Genomic DNA, 21,396 nt, shown 5'->3' on the forward strand with positions numbered 1-21,396 from the left:
ATAGCACAGTTAACTTTAAGGGAGATTATCTAAGTGGGTCTGATCTAATCACATGGGCTCTATAAAAGCAGTCTCTCCAGCTGGTGAAAAGGAAGTCAGAGATTTGATGTGTGAGAGGGATTCAGTGCACTGTTGATGACTTGAAGATGGAGAGGGCCAAGTGTTAAAGAAAGTGAGTGGCAGCTGAGAGCAGTTCCTGTTGGACAGCAACAGACCTGTCCAACAACTACAATGAACTGAACTTTGCCAATAATAAGAAACTCTGCCAATAACAAGAGCTTAGAAAAAGATTTTTCCCCGCAGCCCCCAGATGAGAACTTAGTCTGGCCACGGCATCTTGATTTCAGGCTTGTGATACCATGAGCAGAGAACTTGACCATGCTGTGCCAGAATTCTGACCTACAGAACTATGGACTAGTAAATGAGTGTGTTTTTTTAAACCAAAAGTTTGCAGTAACTTGTTACACAGCAATAGGAAACTAATACAGTGAACCTGAACTTCTGGTGGACAATTCTCTCACAAAGGCTACTCTCCTCAACTTTTTCTCTGGCGTGATTCATGTTGAACAAGGTGATAGCCATGGATAAAGGCTTTCCCACATTCATTTTACTCCTAAGGCCTTCCTCCAGTGTGAACTTCCTGGTTCTGAATAAGGGCAGAACTTTTACCGAAGACACTTGTAAAGCCTTTCTGCAGTATAAATTTGCTAGTGTGGAATAAGGTTGAAGATGCAACTGAAGGTTTTCCTACATTGGTTGCACTTACAAGGCTTTTCTCAAGGTGGAGGAGGACCAGACGTAGTGAGGGGCTGAGATAAGCCTTTATTTAACTTAGGCAATGAGATGGCGGCTGATTTTTTTTTTTTTTTTTCCAAAATATCTGCAGTCCCCAAAATGAGCAGGTTTACAGCCATGGCTGCACTGAGACACTATTCACTATTCAAGCTGAAGTTTCCTTCTAATCAATTCAGTTGTTAGGGAAAGAAACACAGCTGGGCCTGTGCTGGGAAGATCACTGTTCATCACCAACATACATAAGAGTGGATGCCAGGGATGGCATCTGTGGGCCTGGCAAACCATCCTGCACTGGTGGCATCTTGGTACCACCAGACATTTGGCTCTACAGCTGCTCAGGGATGAAGCCTTTTCTGCATGTTTTCTTCTCCAGCCTCCCCAAGTGAAAGGTCCTCTAATCTTAGAGCTTAAATGGACTAAAAGCAGTAAGAATGAAATCACAGAATATTGCTTCTGAAGCCAGACACACAGGATTCAAGGTCTGGTTATGCCACCTACAACTTCAGTCATTGGGTAAGTTACTCAACATGGCTGGGCCTCGTTATAAAAGAGATAATTTATGTCTTCCTGGAAAATCCTACTTATCCTCCAAAATGTAGCACATATGTCACCTTCCCTGTGACTTCTTTCCCAACCAGCATCTTGACCCCATCCCTAAATGAACTGTCTCCTCTTCTGTGCTTCCCAGAACACCTGATTCAAATTTATCTACTACTGCATTTAGCACTCTGAGTAGCGTTTCTGCCTTTTACAACTCTTTTTTTTTCTAGGCCGAGAACACTTGAGAGGTAGAAATTATAATGTATTCATAACTATGACCTCCCCCCACACACAAATACACACAGGCCCTCCACAATGCCTGGCACCAAAGAGTTGTTTATTAAATATCTGTTGAATGAATATTGGATGAGGAGTAAATAAGTAGTACATGTACTTGAATTCATCATTGGTATTCAAATATGATGCTTCCCATTTTATCCAATATTGTTAGCAAATACGAAACCTTTTATGGACTCTGGCACTACAGCAGTAGTCATCAACAGGACTAGGGTATTCAGGAATAAGAAAACTGGATGATCAACAACTACTGCAAAATTTTATCAGTTTTCAGTTATCAGCAAAGGCACAAATTCTACTTTAAAACTTAAAAAAAAAGGCAGCTTTTCTCTGATATGAAATCATCCATGCAGGCGAAGTTTGGAGTTTTGGTGCTTCGGTGGAAAGCTTTTCCACATTCACTACACTGATAAGTCCTTTTTGGGGTGTGAATTTTCCAGGTGCTAAACAAGGCTGGGCCCATTTTCCTACATTCACTGCATTTCGAAGGTCTTTTTCTAGTGTGAAATTTCTAGGGTTGAAAAGGTTGGGATACAGCTGAAGACTCTCAGACATGTGCTGCACTTATAAGGCCTATCTATGTTGAGAAGTTTCGGGTGCCAAACAAGTGTGAACATTTCAATAAAGGTTTCCCCACACTGGTGGTATTCTTACAGCCTTTCTTTGATATGAATCTTCTGGTGCCGACTGAGACAGGAGATTCTGCTGTAGGCTTTTCCACATTCAATACATTTATAAGGCCTTGCTCCGGTGTGAGCTCTCTGGTGCCGAATGAGGTTAGAGTTTTGGGTAAAGAATTTCCCACATTCAGTGCACTCATAGGGCCTTTCTCCAGTGTGAACTTTCCGGTGCCGAATGAGGGTAGATACAAGGCTGAAGGCTTTCCCACATTCCCTGCACTCATAAGGCCTTTCTCCTGTATGAATTCTGTGGTGCTGAACAAGTGTGGATTTGTGGCTGAACGTTTTCCCACATTCACCGCACTTGTAACGTTTCATTTCAGTGTGAACTTTCTGGTGTGTGCTCAATGTAGACAAGTTATTGAAGGCCTTTCCACAGTCCTTACACACATGAGATGTTTCTCCAGTGTGAACTTTTCTGTGAGTAGTAAGAGTTGACTTCTCTAAGAAGGCATTTCCACCATAGAATCTCCCTTCTGTGTGAGTTCTCAGGTGGTTGGGGAGGGCAGAGCTCTTCAGGAAGGATTCCTCAGAGTTGCTGTACTTAAAGGGCTTCTGTCCCATGTGGACTCCTGAGTGCTGCCTGAAATTGGAGCAGTAAGGAAAGGTCTCCCTGGTGTCCCTCTGTGGCTTCCTTTTGGTGTGAGTGGCCTGTTGCTGGACAAAGTGCAAGCTGGCCTGCAAGTCCTTGCCACATTCCCCACATGTGAAAGGCTGTTCTGACAGGTGGGCCCAGCAGCTCTTCACCTGCTCAAGAAGGGCAGTCTCATCCTCAGATCCACATAGACAACCTGAAAGCAGAAAAATATCAGATAACTAAGTGTTGGATTGGAGGAAAGAAAGCACCTTCATCACAAATGCACGTCAGATGCACTTAAGAAGAAGTCCATGGAATTGCTGGTGGAAGCTCTGGCCCTGCAAGATAGGGCCTAGCCAGTCCATAGAATGTGCGAGACCTGAACAGGGATGTGGACACAAAGATGAGGTGCAGCACAAAGAGGAGAGTTAGGGTCTCCAGGTCACTCTGCAAAAGGTTTCAGCAGGGCCTTGGCTGCTGGTGACAGCCAAGCCTGTGAAAAGGCATGTACCTAGTCCCACCAAAAACCAATTGGAACAGAGTAGCTGGTGTTCCAGTATTACATAAGAACAGTATGTGCATGCTTTGTGTCACAAATTGAGTAGACCAATGTCATACGGTTCTGCATAGGTGTTGTGCTGGTTATCAACTTACTGTCTCTCAGCCCTAAATTTACCCATTTTGCCTGCTTTGTAAAAATGTACTGGGCTCTTTAAATATTTTTCCTTTGCCAGCTGGCATGAAGTTAAGTCGTCCGTAGATGGCACTGGAGGGAAATCGCAGAACAAGAGTCTTGCTTCCTCGTTGCTATGTGCTCACTTGGCATCCTCCTACAGTGCTCACAGCTTCCCCCTCCCCCGCATCTGCCCTGAACTCATTACTCCGACCCTGATTTAGCTAATAATTCCTTATACTAAACCTTCTCTGTACTGTGCAGTTTTTCTCTAGTGATTGATACCAGACTGATACAGAATTGGTACTAGGAGTGGTCCCAGAAGACAGCCTGCGAAGATTGGATTGTGGGACTGATTTGGTTGTGCCTTTGGGCTTCAGCACAGTGCTACTTGCCAGAGGGAAATGACAGCCACTTGCGGCATGCAGCTGCATCACAATCAAGCTATCACCTGTGGTTGATTGTGATGAAGTGCCAACTGAGGCACATGTTTTACCAGCCCAAGCAGCTCCTGCACTTGACTTTTATGGCAGTAACGATGACTGCAAGGACTGTAGTATGGGATAGCTTCTCCTGAGTCCACTGGAGCATTTACAGGAAGAAAAAATAAGCTCAAGTTCTTATACTTCCAGATCAAGCCTTGGTCTGAGAACCAGAGAGCTTCCATGACAGCCCTAAGAGAAGCTCTTATTTCTTGTATCTACAGGGCCGATATTGCTGAAAATCAAACACAAAATTCAACTGTATGGGTTGCTGAATTACTGTGTCAGTTAAATTCTCAGCTGGGCCAAGTTTCTAGTGTGAAAATTAGGGTATTAATTGGTAAAGAATAGGATCTTGAAACTTGGAATGGGGACATCTGGCTGGACTCAAATTAAACTGATAGTCTTCAACTCCAAAATCACTGAGTCTCCCTTACCAATGGAATTCACTTTCTCTCCACTGTCTAAGGAGACTAGTATTCCTCTACTTGAACCCTTTGCTAACTCACTTAGAGTACATGCCTTGAGGGAGGATAGCCATTCTCCTCAAGACCCACCACAACCACCCCCTATTGCCACTACAAGACCCATAACTAGGGTCAAATCTCAGCATTCTCCATGGGGAAAGGTATACTACGGGGAAATGGCTTACACACCAAAGTCTGCTAATATATATTGGCAGAAACCTGTATAATGTGTGGAAGTGGATTCTCAAGGGCTGTAGATCAAAGAGGGAGGAATTTAACAAATTTAACTGAATTCATCGATAGGGGTACACTTAGTTCAATTACTAGATTTGATGCATTGACTCGAGCAGCTGGAGGTAGTTTAACAGATTAACTAAAACTGGGACTCAATGGTGGACTGCAGTTAATGAGATTCAGGTGCCAGAGCTTCCCTGGCAGGGTGTGGAAGAGAAAACCCCAAGGTTTAGGGAGATGGATATGTTGAACTGGATTTATCATATGGAATCTACACACCTGTGGTAGGCTGAATAACAGTGTCTACACTCTAATCCCCAGAACCTGTGAATATATTACCTTCCATGGAAAAAAGGATATTTCAGATGGAATTAAGGTTGCTAATAAACTGACCTTCAAATGAGGAGATTACCCTGGATTGTCTGGGTAGGCCTGACATAATCACATAGGCCCTAAAAAGCAGAAGACTGACATGAGAGAGGTTTCCTGGCTCCAATGTGCTTGCTGGCAGACTCCTGTAGCGTGCAGGCTTCTCCAGTGTTTGGCTCCTACAGCACGTGTGGCTCCCCAGGGTCCATCTCCTGCAGCATGCAGTTTTCCCTAGCACCAAGCTCCTACAGTGCTACAGCTTCTCCAGTGCCCAGCTGCATAGCAGTCAGCAGCACTTAGCAGCCAGAAGCTTCTTCCAGTTGCCCCCTCATGTGGATTTGTAATGGAGTGCCGCTGGTCAGATACTTTCCCATGAACAGCTTCCCCTGACAAGTTTCTGAGGGTGGATTTCCAGCAGGTTCTTCTGGCAAGGTACCACAGCAACTTCTCTGCCATTCAGTAAAGCACAGCTGTACCCTCTCCAACAAGGTCTAGACTCAGTCCTGGGGAGGCTTCTTGTGTGTTCTCAGTCTTGGGAGTAGTGGCTGTTCCTTATATCTGCTATTTCTATATTCTTTATAGGTCCTGTTACTTTTTACTAATCCCTCATTATTCCAATTCTCTGATATAGTTAACAATTCTTTATATTAAACTTACCTGTTCAAACTACGACATGGTTTCTCTCACCTGACTGGACCCAGACTGATACAGGTGCAGAGGAGGGGAAATGGAGGAACATACAGACCAGAAAGATGAGGTCATGGAGAGGCTAAGAATGAGCAGAAATGGCAAGAGGACAGTGTCCAGAAGGAGGAAGAAAAGACGAGAATAAGGTATGGCCACAGGCTTAGCACCAACATCAGTGTACCCAGGACAGCACCCAGCACACTTTGAGCCCATCCTTGATATTAGCTCATCTCCCAATTCCCACTCACCAGGAGCAGGACCCCTCCTGCCCTCTCTTGCCATAGCCAGAGTAGCAGCCACCCCAATGGGAACCCAGGGCTCCTCATCACACTTCAGTGGGGCAACAACATGGGAACTCACAGGTGCAAGTCCTAGCAAAAAGGAGGTAAAGGTAAGCCCAAACCAAGAGCAACGCACCCTGTTACAGACCAAAGGGAGCTCCTGTCAACTCTGCAACCAGGAAGAAAACAAAACGAACCTACTTGCAGTATCTTGCAGGAACAGTAGTGAAGTTCCTGCAGAGAGTGACCATGTGGGTACCTGTGTTTCATGCCACAGGCTGGCACAGGCAGGCCCTGAACAATATCTTATGGATGAAGAGGGACCTGTAGCACAGAGGGGCCATGATTCCAGCAGGGTCACCAGAGCAGGGAGAAGCCAAGCTCGGTGGGATGTGCGGGGAAGACTGTGAAACATCTGACCCTGAACCCTGTCCCATAATGCCTTGGGGAAACAACTGTTGGCCCTATTCATGAAGCCGCTAAGAATGGGGTAGTGGAAGTGCACATAGCCCAGTGCCAGCTCCGACAGTACACATGGTCCAGCTTTGGCATAGACAGTACCTCCTAGGGAGAAAAGGCAGAAGGTGATCAGTATGCTGGGGGTATGAAGGACTTACCCAGCGAGCCAATGAGTGCAAAGTTCTCCAGCATCACATCACAGTACAAGAGCCTCTGGGTCACATTAAGGAGCCCCCACTCATCCCAGGAGAAATACACAGCCACATCCTCAAAGGTCACCGGGCCCTGCATTGATGGGTTCAGCTGATCCTTGGGGTCAATGGGAGGGCAGAAAAACCAACCAAAATATGGACAGATGGACATATCCAGGCCCTTGACCTGCGACTCAGGGTCCCACCACAACTCCCATTGAAATTGTCTTTCCCGATGGGCCCAGACTTACCCACCCCACACACATACCCTCCTGTCTCTCTTCTCACCAGATCCCTATCTTAGAGGGGACACCAGTGTCCTGGTAATACTGGTACCTATCTCTCTTCTTGGTGCTACTGGCCAGTGTGTCCAAGCACACAGCCCTTTGCCCCCTCTGTCCTGCAAGCCAATTCCCTAGTGTGTCTCCTAGATTGCACCTCTCAGGATCAGCCGAACCTGAGATCACCCTTCTTCTTTAGGCCCCAAGTACCTGGTCCCATGGCTCTTCACTTTGCCTACCACCCACCAGGCATGTAACTATCCTATAGCATGCTCACAGCTCCAAACCCCCCAACACAACCCCACCAGTTCACCCCATAGGTATCTTAATAGACTCCCCACATGTCCCTCTGCATGTGGTGCTCTGAGAGTGCTTGGCATAAGCAACCAGGATTCCATCCTGCCCCAGTCCTGCCCACACCTCCAATGGTCCTCACTGCATTGAAGACCTCCCAACCTGGCATTGTCCCTAGGTTCAACCCTTAGACACTTGGAACCACACAGGGAACTCCCAGACCCCTGGCCCTCTTTCACCTCTGCCTTTCCACATGCTGTCCCTTCTTCACCTGCCACCAGCCTTCCCATCTCCTCTGGACATACATTTAGAGTCTAAGCCACTGGTCCACACCCTGGGCCTGGGCCCCTGCCTGACTCACCCAGGTGACCCTGAGTAACTCACTTTCTCTAACTGGTTGTACTTAAATAACAGATCCAGAATCTAACTGCTTCTGCGACCTCCACTGCCACCAGTCTGGTGCAGCCACCATCAGGAGTTGTCTCCTGGCCTCCCTCCCTCTTCCCTCACACCAGTCTGCTCTCCATTCTGCAGGCAAAGAGAGCCTGTTAACACCTGAGTGAAATCACTTCCCTCCTCTGCTCCAAACCTTCTGTGGCTCTTGCCACCCTCAGAATTGAGGCCCAGCTCCTCAGGCTGTCAATCCAGGCCTGACTTCTGCCTCTTGTTCTGGGTTCACACCATAAACGGGACCTGAAGTTTCTTAAACATTCCCAGTTCTGCCTCACCTTCACCCATTTGCACATGTTGGTCTCTGTGTCCTTAACGTCTTCCACACGACATGTCACTGATTGCCAAAAAAAATGGGACTCCCTCCACATAACCCCTGGCCGAGACTCAGCACGCTGGGGCTGGAGTAACCCCAGGGCCCCAGTAGTAAAGGAAGGGCAGCGAAAAGGTAGGAGGAGGAGATAGGTCCCAGTACACCAACATCTCCTATGTCTGGACGCCGGAATCATGCGGATGAGGGTCTCAGCGGCTGAGAACCTGGGGACCCCTCCCCCAACTCACCTGGGCCGGGCCCATTGGCGCGTTGCCACAATCGGAACCGGTGTGTGGAGCGAGGTGTCGACCAAGAGGACTACCGACCCTAACCCAGGCGTGGTAAGAGACGAGTGACCTCAATCCCCACCCCACCTCTGCGTAAAATGCGCAGAGTTCCGATTGCGGGGGCCGCAGAAATGGAGGCAGGTTCGGAGATCCCAGAGAGCGCTCTGACCCGGAGGGCACCGGAGGGACACTCACCACGCGAGTCACACAGTCGGAACTACGAGTCTTAGGGAGGCAGGGCCGGTAGTGGTGGGGGGGGTCCACCGCTTGACAAAGGTGCGCTGACGGACCCTGCCCTTCTACATTCCCCTTCTCCTCCAGCCTGTGTAGCGTCTAGGGCAGGCGGCCCCTCCACCCTGAGGCGGCAACTACATTTCCCAGAAGACACTGCGCCTACGTCCCGAGGCTGGCTGATAACGACTGAGGAGAGGGTCGTTTCCGGGCGGGTCCCGCTGACACTGGTCCAATGAAGACCCAGGAAAAGGGCGTTTCTGGGCGGGCCACTCAAGTGGGGGCAGGACTTCTGGCGTCGGCTCTGCCCGTTACTTTGGCAACTTTCGCCCGTGTGCACACCGATCGGAGGGACTGCATGGTCCGGTCAGGAGCGGCGTGCCAGGAGGCTCCCGGGCCCGCGGAAACTGGAGTGAGGAAAACACAAAAGCCGAGAAGGTCCTGCTTCCGCACGCAGTGACCGCGACGAGTGTCTTGTCTCCCAGGCTGTAGAAGGGATGGCACCGCTTGTGGGGGATCCTCTGTAAAAACCAGTGTTTGCCCCTGGCTTTGTGGCTGATCTTAGTTACTCAGTCTTGATCTCCTCCAGAGGACAAACTAATACAGCGTGGCCCAAGACCCTCATAAATCATGCAGAATAAACTGTCTGGCGGTGCCCAAAGTCCCGTGTAAACAAAGACCCTGTTATAACGATGGATATTTCAGGGGCTTAGAGGCCACCTCCCAGGAGCCAATCAAGGGCCAGTGTTAGGAATGTGCAGGATTTGAGTACCCCAAGCCTGCTGAGTCTACCCTTTACAGCACACTGGAAGTGGCTGACTGCGGTTGCCAGCTGTGCAGACTGGCCTGCAGAGGCTCACCAAGGTCTGCTGAACAGGACAGGCACTGGCACAAAACACGCTCCTGGTGCAGAAACAGATGAGTGGCCTGGGTGCCTCATCAGGCCCCTGAATCAGCACCAGCTGGCACCAGGCAGCATGGGGCAAGGGCCTGGGTCTGCAGCTTCTGTACCAGATGCCTGCATGGATCTCTGATATCTTACATGTTTGGTGATGGGCCAGCAGGTCCCTGGTACCTGTGCCACTTGCCACCACCCTCCCTGCATTTTTCCAGTGGTGATCTGGAAATACTGGAGGTAACTGGAGAAAGATTCAGTACAGCTCTAAACCACTGTGACTCTTCAGTCCCCATCCTCCAGTATCTGGGTGCAAGGAGTCTGGGAAATACCTATTCTAACACCATCAACCTTCTGTCCTCCAACATCCACAGCTCCATTCCTTCCCCCTCAACATTTGAGGGCCTGGCGATGGATAACGGGCCAAAGCTAAAGTCGCTCTTGTTTTCCTTGGTTCTAATGCTGTCTCTACTAACTAAGCATTGGTTTCTCCCCCACCTCCCCTACATTCACAGAAAGGCTGTGAGTTGCACCCTGGGAATTCACCCTCCCCTAGGTGCCTGAGACTCTTATGGGAGAGCAGGCCCAAAGCAATAGCACAGGCCTGCTTGGCTGAAGAAGGAAGGCAAGGGACCTTGCAGTGACTATACTTTAGGCAGTGTGGTGGCTGGCCTCCTGCCAAAAAATAAATCCAAACCAACCTTGTGCGAGCCTGTTGTGGCTTTAAATGTCTACAAATTCTTTACCAATCCCTATTTTTCAAAAGGTCAACCCAAATTTCCCTTACCTTGAGTGTGGGCCAAACTCACTTCTAATGAATAAAATGTGGCAGAAGTTACGGTGTGAGACTTCCAAGATGAGGTCACAAAATACATTGTGGTTTCCACTTTGTCCTTTCTTAGCTCACTCACTCTGAGGAGTGAGTGGAATATCATGAACACACTCAAGCAGCCCTCTGAAGTAGTTCACATGGCAAGGAACTGAGGCCTCCTGATAATAGCCACGTGAGTGAGCCATCTTGGAAGTGGATCCTTCAGTTCCAGGCTTGCCAGGTGTCTTAGTTATCCAGTGCTGCTGTAACAGAAATACCAAATAAACAAATTTATTCTCTCATAGTTTAGGAGGCTAGAAGTCTGAATTCAGGGTGCCAGCTCCAGGGGAGGGAGGCTTTCTCTGTTGGCTCTGTGGGAAGGTCCTTGTCATCAATCTTCCCCTGGTCTAGGAGCTTCTTGACACAGGGACCACAGGTGCAAAGGACATGCTCTGCCCCTTGTTCTTTTTGTTTGGTGGTAATGAGATCCCCTTCTCTGCTCACTTATATCTTAAAAGAGATTGACTCAAGATACAACCTAACCCTATAGACTGTCCTGCTTTATTAACACAACTGCTTCTAGTCCTGCCTCATTAACATCATAGAGATTGGGATTTACAACACAAAGGAAAATCAGATCAGATCACAAAATGGAGGACAACCACACAATACTAGGAATCATGGCCTAGCCAAGTTAATGCACATTTTGGGGGGACACAATTCAATCCACAACCCAGGTCTGCAGGTGGGGTTAGTGTTAGGGAGAGCCTACCTGAGCTCACTACACAGGTTGATGATGACGTACCTTGTCCCAAGAGGCCTGGCCGGAGGATATTTTGTTCCTCCCACCCCCAATCTCAGGCCCACACCTGGGTCTTTTTCTTTGCAGCATTTAACTCCCCTCTTAACTATTTAACATATCTGTGTTAAAATTTGGCTGCCATAACATTCAAAAGTATTATCTTAAAATCTGTGCTAAAATATATTCATAACCATATACTGTGTTAAAATTTATCTGAATTAAAACTGATAACAATATGAATATGTTAAAATATTTATTCCATATCCATGGCACCCTCTACAACTTGAGGCCGGCCAGGATGGGGACCTGTTTGTCCTGTGCATGGGGGTTGCTCAATGAGCCCTTTTTCTTATGGTTATGGTGTTCTTTTTTGTTTTGCCCTTTAAACCATTTGAGGTAGCTAGGTCTTTTGTTTTTTGTTCAGTTCTCTACCCTCTATCCCCCGTGTCTAAGTCTTCCTTCCCCACTCTCACCTCCCGACAGACCCACGGGCTCTGTCATCAGCTTCATTTTACTGGAGAGGAGACTAAGGCCACAGTTTCCCAGGCATCCTGGTAGCTGCTGGGAGGGAGCAGGTTAGGACAGATCAGGAGTGAAGCAGCCCCGTCCACTGTCCTTAGCCACCACCATCTTGCTGCCCCTTTGTGCAGGCTATGCCTCCCACCTAAATGTCAGCTGTCATTTCTCCTGAGCATACTTGAGGATACAGCTCTGAGGCCCTCTCCTCCAGGCAGTCTTCCCTGACCACCCCCAGACAGGCAGCATCTTCTCTCCCTCTTCTGTGCACCGACAGCCAGCAGCCCCATTCTGAGCCCGCTGTCTTAATTCATCTGGGCCAGGTCCACTGCCACCCACCCAGCCTGGGATGGAAGAAGGAAATGATAAGGACGGGAACGGATCCCTGGGTTTCTGTGGTTGGTAGGCTAAATAATAGCCCCTGAAGATATCCAAATGAGCCCTGGTGGTACAGTGGTTAAGTGCTCTGCTGCTAACCAAAAAAGCAGTTCAAACCCACCAGCAGCTCTTCAGGGGAAAAGACCTGGTGATCTGCTTCTGTAAAGATTACAGCCTAGGAGACCCTATGGGGCAGCTCTACTCTGTCCCATAGGGTCGCTGAGTCAGAATTGACTCTGCGACCCACAACAACACAAAGATATCCAGGTCCTAATCCCTGGACCCTGTGAATGTTTTATATGGCAAGATGGACTTCGCACATGTGACTAAGAACCTTGAAATGGGGAGATTATCCTGGATTATCAAAGTGGGCCATAAATACCACCACGAGGGTCCTTACCAAAAAGAGGGAGGTAGGGGAGTTAGAGATTTAGAGATGCTACCCTGCTGGCTTTAAAGATAGAGAAAGGGGCCATGAGCCAAGGAATGTAAGTTTAGAGTCTGGAAAAGTCAAGGTACAGGTTCTCCCCTTGAGCCTCCAGAGAGAGAGAGAATAGCCCTTCAAAAATCTGGACTTCACCCCAGTGAGAATCATTTCAGGCTCCTAGCCTCCAGAGCTGTAAGAGAATGTGTTGTTTTAAGCCACTCTGGGGGTAGTCCTGGGGGCACAAATGGTTAAGCATTCGGATGTTAATCCAAAGGTTGGCAGTTCGAATTTACTCAGGGGCACCTTGGAAGAAAGGTCTGGTGATCTACAAGGTCACAGCCATTGAAAACCCTATGGAGCATAGCTCTACTCTGACACACGTGGGGTCACCATGCATTGGAATCAACTTAACGGCAACTGTTATGTGTGTGTCTGTGTGTTTTTAAGTTGGGGGTAGTTTGCTACAGCAGCCACAGGAAACTAACACAAAGGGGCAACTGTGCTTGTGTCCTAGCAGGTCCTGTAGGGCTGGGATGTGGCTGCCCAGTGACCCAGTGTTCTGGTCCAGCCCCTATGGGTGATGTTGGTAACTGGGTGTGGGCCAAGAACTGGTCTGGGAAGACACTCCCTCAGCCACCCTGATGTTGCTCCTCTGGCTTCCCACCTTTTCAGCAGCAAGCTCACAGTAGTCTAACTGCACAGATAACACCTGGGCCCAGGGCAGCCGGGAGCTGGGCAAGTCTTAGGTGCCCACAGGCTGCCTCTCAGGCACCTGTGACGCAGTCACTCCTCAGATGACTCTGAGACACCTACTGTATGCTGGGCGCTAAGGACACAAGTGTGAACAAATCAGCAGTAGTCTCCAGCCTCACGGAATTCACATTTCTTTCTGGAAAATGCTGGGTGCCTACCCCCAACACAGCAACCCAGTCTTGGGTGAGTTGAGCCAGAATGAGGGTCCAGAGTCCAGAGGGAGGCAGGGGGCCCAGGTGCCACCTGTGCAGGGGGCAGCTGCTGTCTAGTCCACTGTGACTAACCCAGGAATGCTTTGGGGAGGAGGGGGACAAGAGCTCAAGAGTCTCTCTCCCTGCAGCCTACTGTCCACAGGGTAGGGCTCAGGCTTGAGCTGGGAGGGGCAGCTAGGAGAGGTGTATGTGAGGGGGACTGAGAGATGCCTGTCGGGGGAGGGGTGCAGGGGCTGGCTGAGTGGAGATGCATGTGACAGAAGCCCTGAAACCAGGCAGAGAGGCAGGCCCTGGGACGGGGGGGGAAGGTCCAGCTGCCCCTCTCCTCATCACATTCCACTGTCCAGCCCAGGGGGTGACCTTGACTCTCTGAGCCCTGGTTACCACAGTTGCCTCAGAGCATGCTGGGGGATCCCAGAAGCAATGATTTGCGAGGTAAGTGGAGGCTCTGGGTTGGCACTCAGGATGGGTGTTGAGACTCCTACCCCACCAGCCCTGCTGGGCCACCCCTGCCCCAACCAGGAGTGCACAACAGCAACTGTCCACCCAGGATCAGCACGGGGATGATTGCATCTCAGCAGGCCCAACCAGGAGTGGAGTCAAGGGTGGAAGTTGGGGTTATAGCTGTCCCAGGAAGATGGAGAGGCTACACTGTAGTGGAACAGTTGGGCGGGGGGGGGGGGGGCATGGCTGTGGATAATAGCAGTAGAACCCCAAGAGGAACTAGGATCAGGGGCTCCCTCTAGCCAGACACCCACAGGAATCACGGTAGGCTGTGCCTCCCAACTGAATCCCTACGGGGATTGGATTTGGAAAGTCTCAGAAGGTCCCTGTGTAAATGACAGTGTGAGTGCTCCTTGGGAAGGTCTCTGCTCCATGGTGTTGATGATGCTCCTGGTAGGTCCGGATCTCGGGGATGGCTGCCTGCAATGCACCCCGCTATGGCCTCCAGTGGAGTAATGGCTAAAGGTTCACCTGGCCAGGCCCGGAGACAGGCCCTGGCACTGGGATGTGTTCATTGCGTCCCCCACACTCTCCTCCAGCCTCGCGCCCGGGGAGACAAGCCAGGGCCAGCTGTTGCTCCCCACGTTTGGTCTAAGCCCCAGTCCAGCCCCAGGTCAGCCTCCATCGGGTCCTTGGGTGCCCACAGCGGGCTCCGCCTCGGGCTCGGGCGCGTCCGGCTCAGCCCCTAGCGCGGTGGAGTCCAGCTCGGGCCGTGGCGTCCAGGTGGGCGTCCAGGGTGCAACGGGTTCAGGCCGCGGCTGGAACAAGGAGAAGCCCGGCGCCGGAGCGAGCGCCACCAGCTGGGGGCGCGAGGAGGCGGATGAGGCGGCGTGCGGGATGAGGAAAAAGATGTAGACGCCCGAGACCACCAGGCCCGCGGCGACCAGCACCGCCAGCGCCACAGCCGCGTTGAAGGCCCAGGCCGGGTTGCTCAGCGTCAGGCGGCGCGAGAGCGGGCGGCCCAAGCGCAGCGGCGGCGGCAGCGGCGGGGGGCGAGCGGCGCGGGTCTTGCGCGGGCCGGGCCCGGGAGGCTGCGGCGCGGGCCGCAAGTAGAGCAGGCCGCGGCGGCGGTCGAAGCGCACTGAGCCCTGCTGCAGCTGCGGCGGCGCGCGCGCCTCGCTGGGCAGCAGGTCAGGCTGCGTGGGCAGGCCCGGCAGCCCGCGGCGGGGCGCCAGGCGCGTGGGCGCGCGGCACACGGGGCAGGCCACCGCGTCGCCGCCGCCTGCGGTGGCCAGGGACAGGCGAGCCAGGCATTCGAGGCAGAAGACGTGGCCGCAGTCCAGGCGCTTGGGCAGCTTGAAGACACCGTCGAAGGGCGAAACGCAGATGAGGCACTCCACCGGCGATGCGGGGGACAGGATGGGGCCGGAGCCCGGGCTGCCGTCTTCCTCCTCCTCGTCCTCCCCCCTCCCCGGCAAGCTGGTGCCCGAGCCCTGGGGGACCCGGGAGCGGTGGAGCCAGGGCGGCCGTGGGCAGGGCATCCGGACCTGCGGGGAGGCGCGGTCAGGTGGGGAAGGAGGCGGCCGTAGCATGAAGGGAGGCTTGGGAGGGTCAGGGAGTGGGGATGGTCAGGCAGAGACTCAGAAGAGAGCAGGACCAGATTCTGGAGGGGATTGCCTGGAACCAGAGCAGAATGTCAGGGGAAGGAGGGAGTAGAGTCAAGGGGTAACAGACAGGGAGGAGAGACGATAGGGAAAAGATAGGAAGAGGGAAGGACTGAAGACAAAAACAGAGAAGCCGCACGCATATCTGAGAGAACTCCAGGGAGCATAAGTACTGGGGGGCCGGGGAGAATGTTAGGACAGAAGAGGACTGGAGACAAGGATGGAACCTAGGCTGGACCAGAAGCAGACCCAGGACAGCAGATCTAGAGACTTGCAGGAGGCCCCAGAGACAAACTGGGAGGTGGGAGATGCAGTCAGAAGAGACTGGGGAGGGGCAGACATGGTTAGTGATAGCAGTGTCTCCTGAGAGGACCCCAGATAGAAAGGGCCAGATAGTGACTCCAGAGACAGTGGGGACAGGGACAGACCCCAGGAGGCTGTACTCCAGGGAGAAGTCATTAAGGACACCTGAGCTGAGGGAGAAGCGAAGAGCAGCAGCGACAAGTGGCAAGGGAAGGAGCCCAGGGTGCCTCACCAGGGTTGCTAGGAGAGGGGCTCCTGCCTGGGCAGTAGCAAACCCCAGCTGTCGGCTGGCCTTTTCCTACCTGTCGGCGCAGCTCCTCCCTCTGGCCAGTGGCGTGCCCCTGCCAGGTTTGAAGCCAGTCCAGGGCCAACTGGTTACTGTGAGCCAAGGAGCCCCTCCCCAAGGTGGTGCCTGTTGTAGCACCATCCCTCTCCCAGGGACCCTGCCAGACCCGTCCAACCACCTGCCCCACCCCCCTACTGCTGGTCCTACCAGGAGGGTGAACCCCATACCTGACCTAGTCTGGACGGCGGGGGTGGCTGACAGCACCAATGACAGGGCAGTCATAACACAGGACCTTCAGGTAGGTGGGCCCTTTGCCCACCACAGCCTCAACTTTGAGAACTTTTCTGATACTGAAAATGGAGCCACCAGCTCTCAAGCCCTGGGGCATCCATTGACAACTGCTGGTGGAGGGGAACCTGGAGGCTATGTCCAGGAAGGGGTGAGAGGTAGCAGCACGGAAGTCGTACCTCCATCATGGCTGGGGAGGCACAGCCTACTGCCCTGGGTAACCAAGTCAGTTAGGCCAGTCTCCACACTAAGGGCTCACCATTATGAGCATGCAACACTTCTGGAGGCCCAGGAGGTAGGCAGCGGGCAGTACTGGACAGCTATGTAGGGTCTAGAACATGTTCATACCCTGAAAGCCAGCATATCAATGAGCAAGGGCTGGTTAAGTTCACGGTTCCAACACTTGACCTTTGCTGCTGCTTGGAGACGCAGCCAGGTAATGTGCCTCTCAACTGCCCAAACCTCCAATCTCCAACCCAGAACCCAAGTTGCTTCTGCCAGGATTCATAACCTTGGAGATTACAGACAACTCTGGCTTGCTACCACGGTCTTCCAATACCCACTGAGAACAGCCCAAAGCGGCCATGCCTGTACCCCCATGCCCCACGTGTTAGACTGAGGGCCCCAGGGAGCCCTGATTCTGAGTCAGCCAGTGCTTCCTGAACCCCAAGTGTTTTCCCGATGAACTCAGATCCCTGCAGCCTGGTATACGTGCCAGGAACGTGAGCCCAAAGAATGGATGCCTCAGTGTTAACGCCTGCAGCAGCTCCCACAGTTCACCCCCCAAAGAACAGAGAGCCGACACGGGTAGGCAGGGCTGCCCCAAGGGGCTGACAGGTTTACTGGGCCACAGTCAGGACATCAGCGGTTGGACTTGGCCACACGCTCAAGCTCGTCCTTCTTCTTGATGGCATAGGAATTAGATGAGCCCTGAGAGGAGATAAATGGTCAGTTCTAGATCCCAGAGGCCCCCCTCCATGCCCCGCCCTAAGACCCCCACTCTCTCCACCCTGCCCACCTTGGCCGCGTTGATGAGCTCATCTGCCAGACACTCAGCAATGGTCTTGATGTTCCGGAAGGCAGCCTCACGGGCACCGGTGCACAGTAGCCAGATGGCCTAAAGCAAAAGGGTCAGATTAAGTTGAAGCGTGCGTCATCCCCCTAGGGAGGATCGTGGACCTCTGGTATCCTGGCCCTCACCTCCCAGGTGAGACACAGTGGAAGCCACACCACCACCCAGGTGGTGTCCTGCCAAATCTCAGCATGAGCCAGCTTACTCAAATCAGACATATTAAGCTCTCTGAGATAACCAGTCTCAAGGATGCAGGAAAGTCTGTGTCACAAGACACACACACAGTTTGATGATGGGTCTCTGATGACTTAAGATTCAAGAGACCTGCCATGATGGCCAAACAGGAGGCGCAGTCTCAGACTTGCCCCTAGATAGAAAAGTAGCAGCTATAAAGGACTCACTGGAGACAGATATATATATATGTGAACATGACTGAATATTAGATATTCCACAGATGTTAAAATTCCTCAAGGGTGAGGACGGTGATAGAAGAACATCCTTTGTTCTTCGGAGACACTCACTGCGATGTGTAGGAGTGGCAAAATGCCTACAATGGATTCTCAAATGGTTCAGAAAAAGTACGCACACATATATCCAAAACCGTACCTGTGGCCGTAGAGTCAATCCTGATCTTGATCGCCCTACAGTACAGAGCAGAACTGCCCCATAGAGTTTCCTAGGCTGTAAACTTTACAGGAGCAGATTGCCCTACCTTTCTCCTGCAGAGTAGCTGGTGGCTTCGAATTGCCAACCTTTTGGCAAGAGCCAAGCACTTAACCACTGCACCACTAGGGCTCCAACACACATATAAAGAGTGTGAAAACATACACAGAAATAAAACTTCACCTCAGCCAAATGTGGCCCAGAGCTGCTATCTGCCCACTGTGGGTGGAGATCTGGGAAGGCTTCCTGAAGGAAGTGATGCTCCAGGTAAAACATGCAGGCAGGAACATGCCTTCCCATGCATCAGACAGGCCTCCACCCACTCCTGGTGGCTGCTCCTGCCCTGCCTTATGTTCTACTGCCCAGGCCTACCTGGTTCACGCGGCGCAGTGGGGACACATCCACAGCCTGCCGCCTCACTGTACCGGCTCGCCCAATACGCGTCGAGTCCTCCCGGGGGCCACTGTTGATGATGGCATTCACCAGGACCTGCAGGGGGTTCTGGAAGAGAGGGCCGTGAATACAAGGACAAAGCACATGGGCATGGGTGCCTGATAACCAGCCCGTGTGTCCGTCTGTCTCCTCAGCACCCAAACGGGGACAATGCCACCATACAGGCGACAGACCCTGGCATCCACACAGCAAGGCAGCTGCTGGCTTTGGAGTGTGCTAAGGGCACCCCTGCCTGGTAGTGTGGCACTACCTCGCCAGTGAGCAGGTGGATAATCTCGAAGGCGTGCTTGACAATGCGCACAGTCATGAGCTTCTTGCCGTTGTTGCGGCCGTGCATCATCATGGAGTTGGTAAGGCGCTCCACAATGGGGCACTGCGCCTTGCGGAAGCGCTTGGCTGCGTAGCGCCCTGCGCTGTGGGGCAAGTACTTGGCATACTTCTCCTTCACTGCGATGTAGTCCTGTGGAGAGATGCGGGGACAATGGTCAGAGGAGAGATAGGCCTTGGTCAAAAACTAGCGAGCGTGTAGAGGACTCCTGATCTGCCTGTAGTCTGGCCTGCCTCCCTGGGGACCTGGCTGTGAGGCCCACCAGCCATGAGAAAATAAAACATCAACAAGTGACTTGTGCACATTGTTAAAAAAGGCACTTCCCTTACAGCATTGTAGGATGTTTAGCAGTATTCCTGGCCTCCTATACCCACCAAAAATGTCTTCAGACATTGCCAAGCGCCCTGAGGGATCAACAGCCCCAGGTTGAGAACCACTGGTGGAAATCAGAGGAAGTGTTTACATGCAAAGGGAACTGCTGTGTATCCAAAGTTACGCTTTTACTTATATACATGAACACGAACAACCAGTTTCTACAAGAAAAGTGGCAGGTAAAAGACAATGCAATCGTATGGCAGTTCAATACCTACCCTGGAAATACCTGCACAAACAGGCAAATGGAAGGGTGCCTGTGCAGAATGTCATTTGCTATGCAGCAAAAAAACTACAAACACAACATGTACAAAGGCGTGTACAGAACAAAATATTCCCTGTTAGGGTTCTATGGTCAACTGATTTTCAACACGGATACCAGACTCAATCAAGGGAAGAACAGTCTCTGCAACAAATGGTGCTGGAACAACTGCATATCCATTTTTAAAAGAATGAAATCAGACCCTATGTTACGTATATTTTAACACCAAAACAGTCTGTGGGATGTGACGCTCCTTGTGGGGAAGAAACCAACCATGATGAAAACAGTTGCTACCTCTGGGCAGGACACAAAGATAAATGGACATGGGGGGTGTGGGCGATCAAGGGTTCCCTGCCTTATCTGTTATGTCTTAATAACACAACTAGAACTTTAAAGTGACTCCTATTGGAAGAATCCACATCTAACCTAGCCCTTAACTGTCTCAGCACCAGGTGGTGGTCAGCGGTGCCAACACCCCTGCTCTCTTATCTTGGGGATACCCATGCAGATTCCCTGTCCCACCATCTTGTAAGAAGCTGACACTGCCCACTGTCTCAGGGCTCCTGGACACCCATCCACCATGTCCCCCTCACCTGCAAGGATATGTCATTTATCTGCACATCATCTGTGCTCCACTTCCCAAAGAGCTTGATGTCGGGGGTCTCTGCCACCGCGGGCGCTGCTGTCTCCCACTCAGTCATCCTGGGAACTGGGTGGGGGCAAGAAGAAACCATCAAAGCCCAGCCAGGCTGGAGCACAGGTACACAGGAGCCCAACTCTCCATCAACCACTGGCCTGAAGCTAAGCCCATGCTGTGGCAGACTGAGAGAAAAGAGTAAACGCACGCCTGCTATGTACACAAATTGCCTACGAAATGTTATGAGAACTACTGGTACAAAGCTGTGGTCATCTTTGCCACCTTTTAAAGTTCTAGAAAAATCATTCAGCTGTCAACAAGCATGTGCTCTCACCAAGGACTACTGGAGCCAAGAACTGGCATGCAACAGGTCAACAGCTGCTGCGGGGAACATGTAAAACGGCTCGCCAGGGAATGCCAAACGCCCTGATAATATACCCAATCGGGTTCAAATCCCCGCCATGCCATTTACCATCTCTGTGAGCCTGGGAGTCAACAAATCGCTTTTTGACTCGTAATTGTTCATCTGACACGGGAACATTATTTGTCACCTAGGGTCACTGTACGAATTTTGCAGCCTAATGAGCATAAAGGGTTTGGTTCCAATCAGGCAATATAGAGGCGCCACTGCGGGGAAAAAACGTATACACAACAGAAAACACATCGCGTCTCTTAAGAAAGCGGAAACTTCGTATCTTGGTGTGCAATTGTACAGGCCAGGGTTTGGAGGGACTATTCCCAAACCAACATTCCCGAGGTCCGCTGTGGGGCAAACCTACAAAACCGGCAAAGCACCAACAACGTGCCAATAACTCCTTGGCGCCTCCGCCCGTTTCCTCTGCACCCTTTTTCCGGGTGGAAAAGGTCCAACGAGGAAAGGCCCAAGCCTTGGAGCTCTCCCTGCAGCTCCTCGGGGATCCCTGGGTGGTTTCAGGGACCCTGGACCATACGGCCGCCTCACCTGTGGGCGCAGCCGAGGAGTCTCTGTCGCTCGGCGTGGACCACGCGCCGCCCTGGCACAGACAGGAAGAGGCCGCGCGCCGCTGGTCGACGCTTTTAACTGCGGCGAACACTTCCGGGTCAGTGGAGGCGACGGGCGCATAAAAAAAGCACCATGTAGTCACAGGCCAATCCGGAGCAAAGATGTAAAGGGGCCAACTGGACCTGACGGAACACGCACATCTGTGGCGCATGCGCATATCGACGAACAGCCCCACCCGGTGTCTGGCGGAAGTCCGACAT

The 21,396-nt window shown here is 51.7% G+C and overlaps 3 protein-coding genes across 7 annotated transcripts; all 3 read right to left on the bottom strand.

Moving 5' to 3' along the window:
- Nucleotides 1-1,657: 1,657 nt before the first annotated feature.
- Nucleotides 1,658-8,771, bottom strand: LOC126085249 (zinc finger protein 132-like). 5 transcript variants are annotated; one of them, XM_049900447.1, is made up of 3 exons: nt 8,553-8,771; nt 6,700-6,826; nt 1,658-3,103 (listed from the first exon to the last, which is right to left on the bottom strand). In XM_049900447.1, exons 2-3 carry the CDS (start codon nt 6,731-6,733, stop codon nt 2,283-2,285), a joined length of 855 nt encoding a protein of 284 aa, XP_049756404.1. In that variant the 5' UTR covers nt 6,734-6,826; nt 8,553-8,771; the 3' UTR covers nt 1,658-2,282. The 5 variants fall into 5 exon arrangements, 3 of the variants coding, with proteins under 3 accessions (XP_049756404.1, XP_049756403.1, XP_049756402.1); XM_049900446.1 differs by having other exon boundaries at nt 6,700-6,850; XM_049900445.1 differs by having other exon boundaries at nt 6,700-6,850; nt 8,319-8,771.
- Nucleotides 8,772-14,234: 5,463 nt separating this feature from the next.
- On the bottom strand, nt 14,235-17,087 carry RNF225 (ring finger protein 225). The gene is given in 3 exon segments (XM_049900448.1): nt 14,235-14,526; nt 14,528-15,373; nt 16,096-17,087. Coding segments are annotated over 2 exon segments (969 nt in total). The 5' UTR covers nt 15,368-15,373; nt 16,096-17,087; the 3' UTR covers nt 14,235-14,397.
- A 90-nt stretch (nt 17,088-17,177) lies between these two features.
- On the bottom strand, nt 17,178-21,225 carry RPS5 (ribosomal protein S5). Its single transcript, XM_049900450.1, has 6 exons — nt 21,116-21,225; nt 20,111-20,226; nt 18,806-19,015; nt 18,475-18,603; nt 17,386-17,484; nt 17,178-17,297 (listed from the first exon to the last, which is right to left on the bottom strand). The coding sequence occupies exons 2-6, from the start codon at nt 20,216-20,218 to the stop codon at nt 17,229-17,231; spliced, it is 615 nt and encodes a 204-aa protein (XP_049756407.1). The 5' UTR covers nt 20,219-20,226; nt 21,116-21,225; the 3' UTR covers nt 17,178-17,228.
- Nucleotides 21,226-21,396: the final 171 nt, after the last annotated feature.

This window comes from Elephas maximus, chromosome 11 (genome assembly GCF_024166365.1).
Source record: "Elephas maximus indicus isolate mEleMax1 chromosome 11, mEleMax1 primary haplotype, whole genome shotgun sequence".
NCBI lineage: Eukaryota > Metazoa > Chordata > Mammalia > Proboscidea > Elephantidae > Elephas > Elephas maximus.

Coding starts and splice junctions, on each gene's coding strand:
- LOC126085249 (XM_049900445.1), bottom strand. Junction 3,104..6,699: donor TGCACTCATTGGCTCGCTGG/GTAAGTCCTTCA, acceptor TTCTGCTTTCAG/GTTGTCTATGTGGATCTGAG.
- RPS5 (XM_049900450.1), bottom strand. CDS start 20,218: ATGACTGAGTGGGAGACAGCAGCGCCCGCGGTGGCAGAGACCCCCGAC. Junction 19,016..20,110: donor TAAATGACATATCCTTGCAG/GTGAGGGGGACA, acceptor ATCTCTCCACAG/GACTACATCGCAGTGAAGGA. Junction 18,604..18,805: donor TCCACCTGCTCACTGGCGAG/GTAGTGCCACAC, acceptor CCTCTCTTCCAG/AACCCCCTGCAGGTCCTGGT.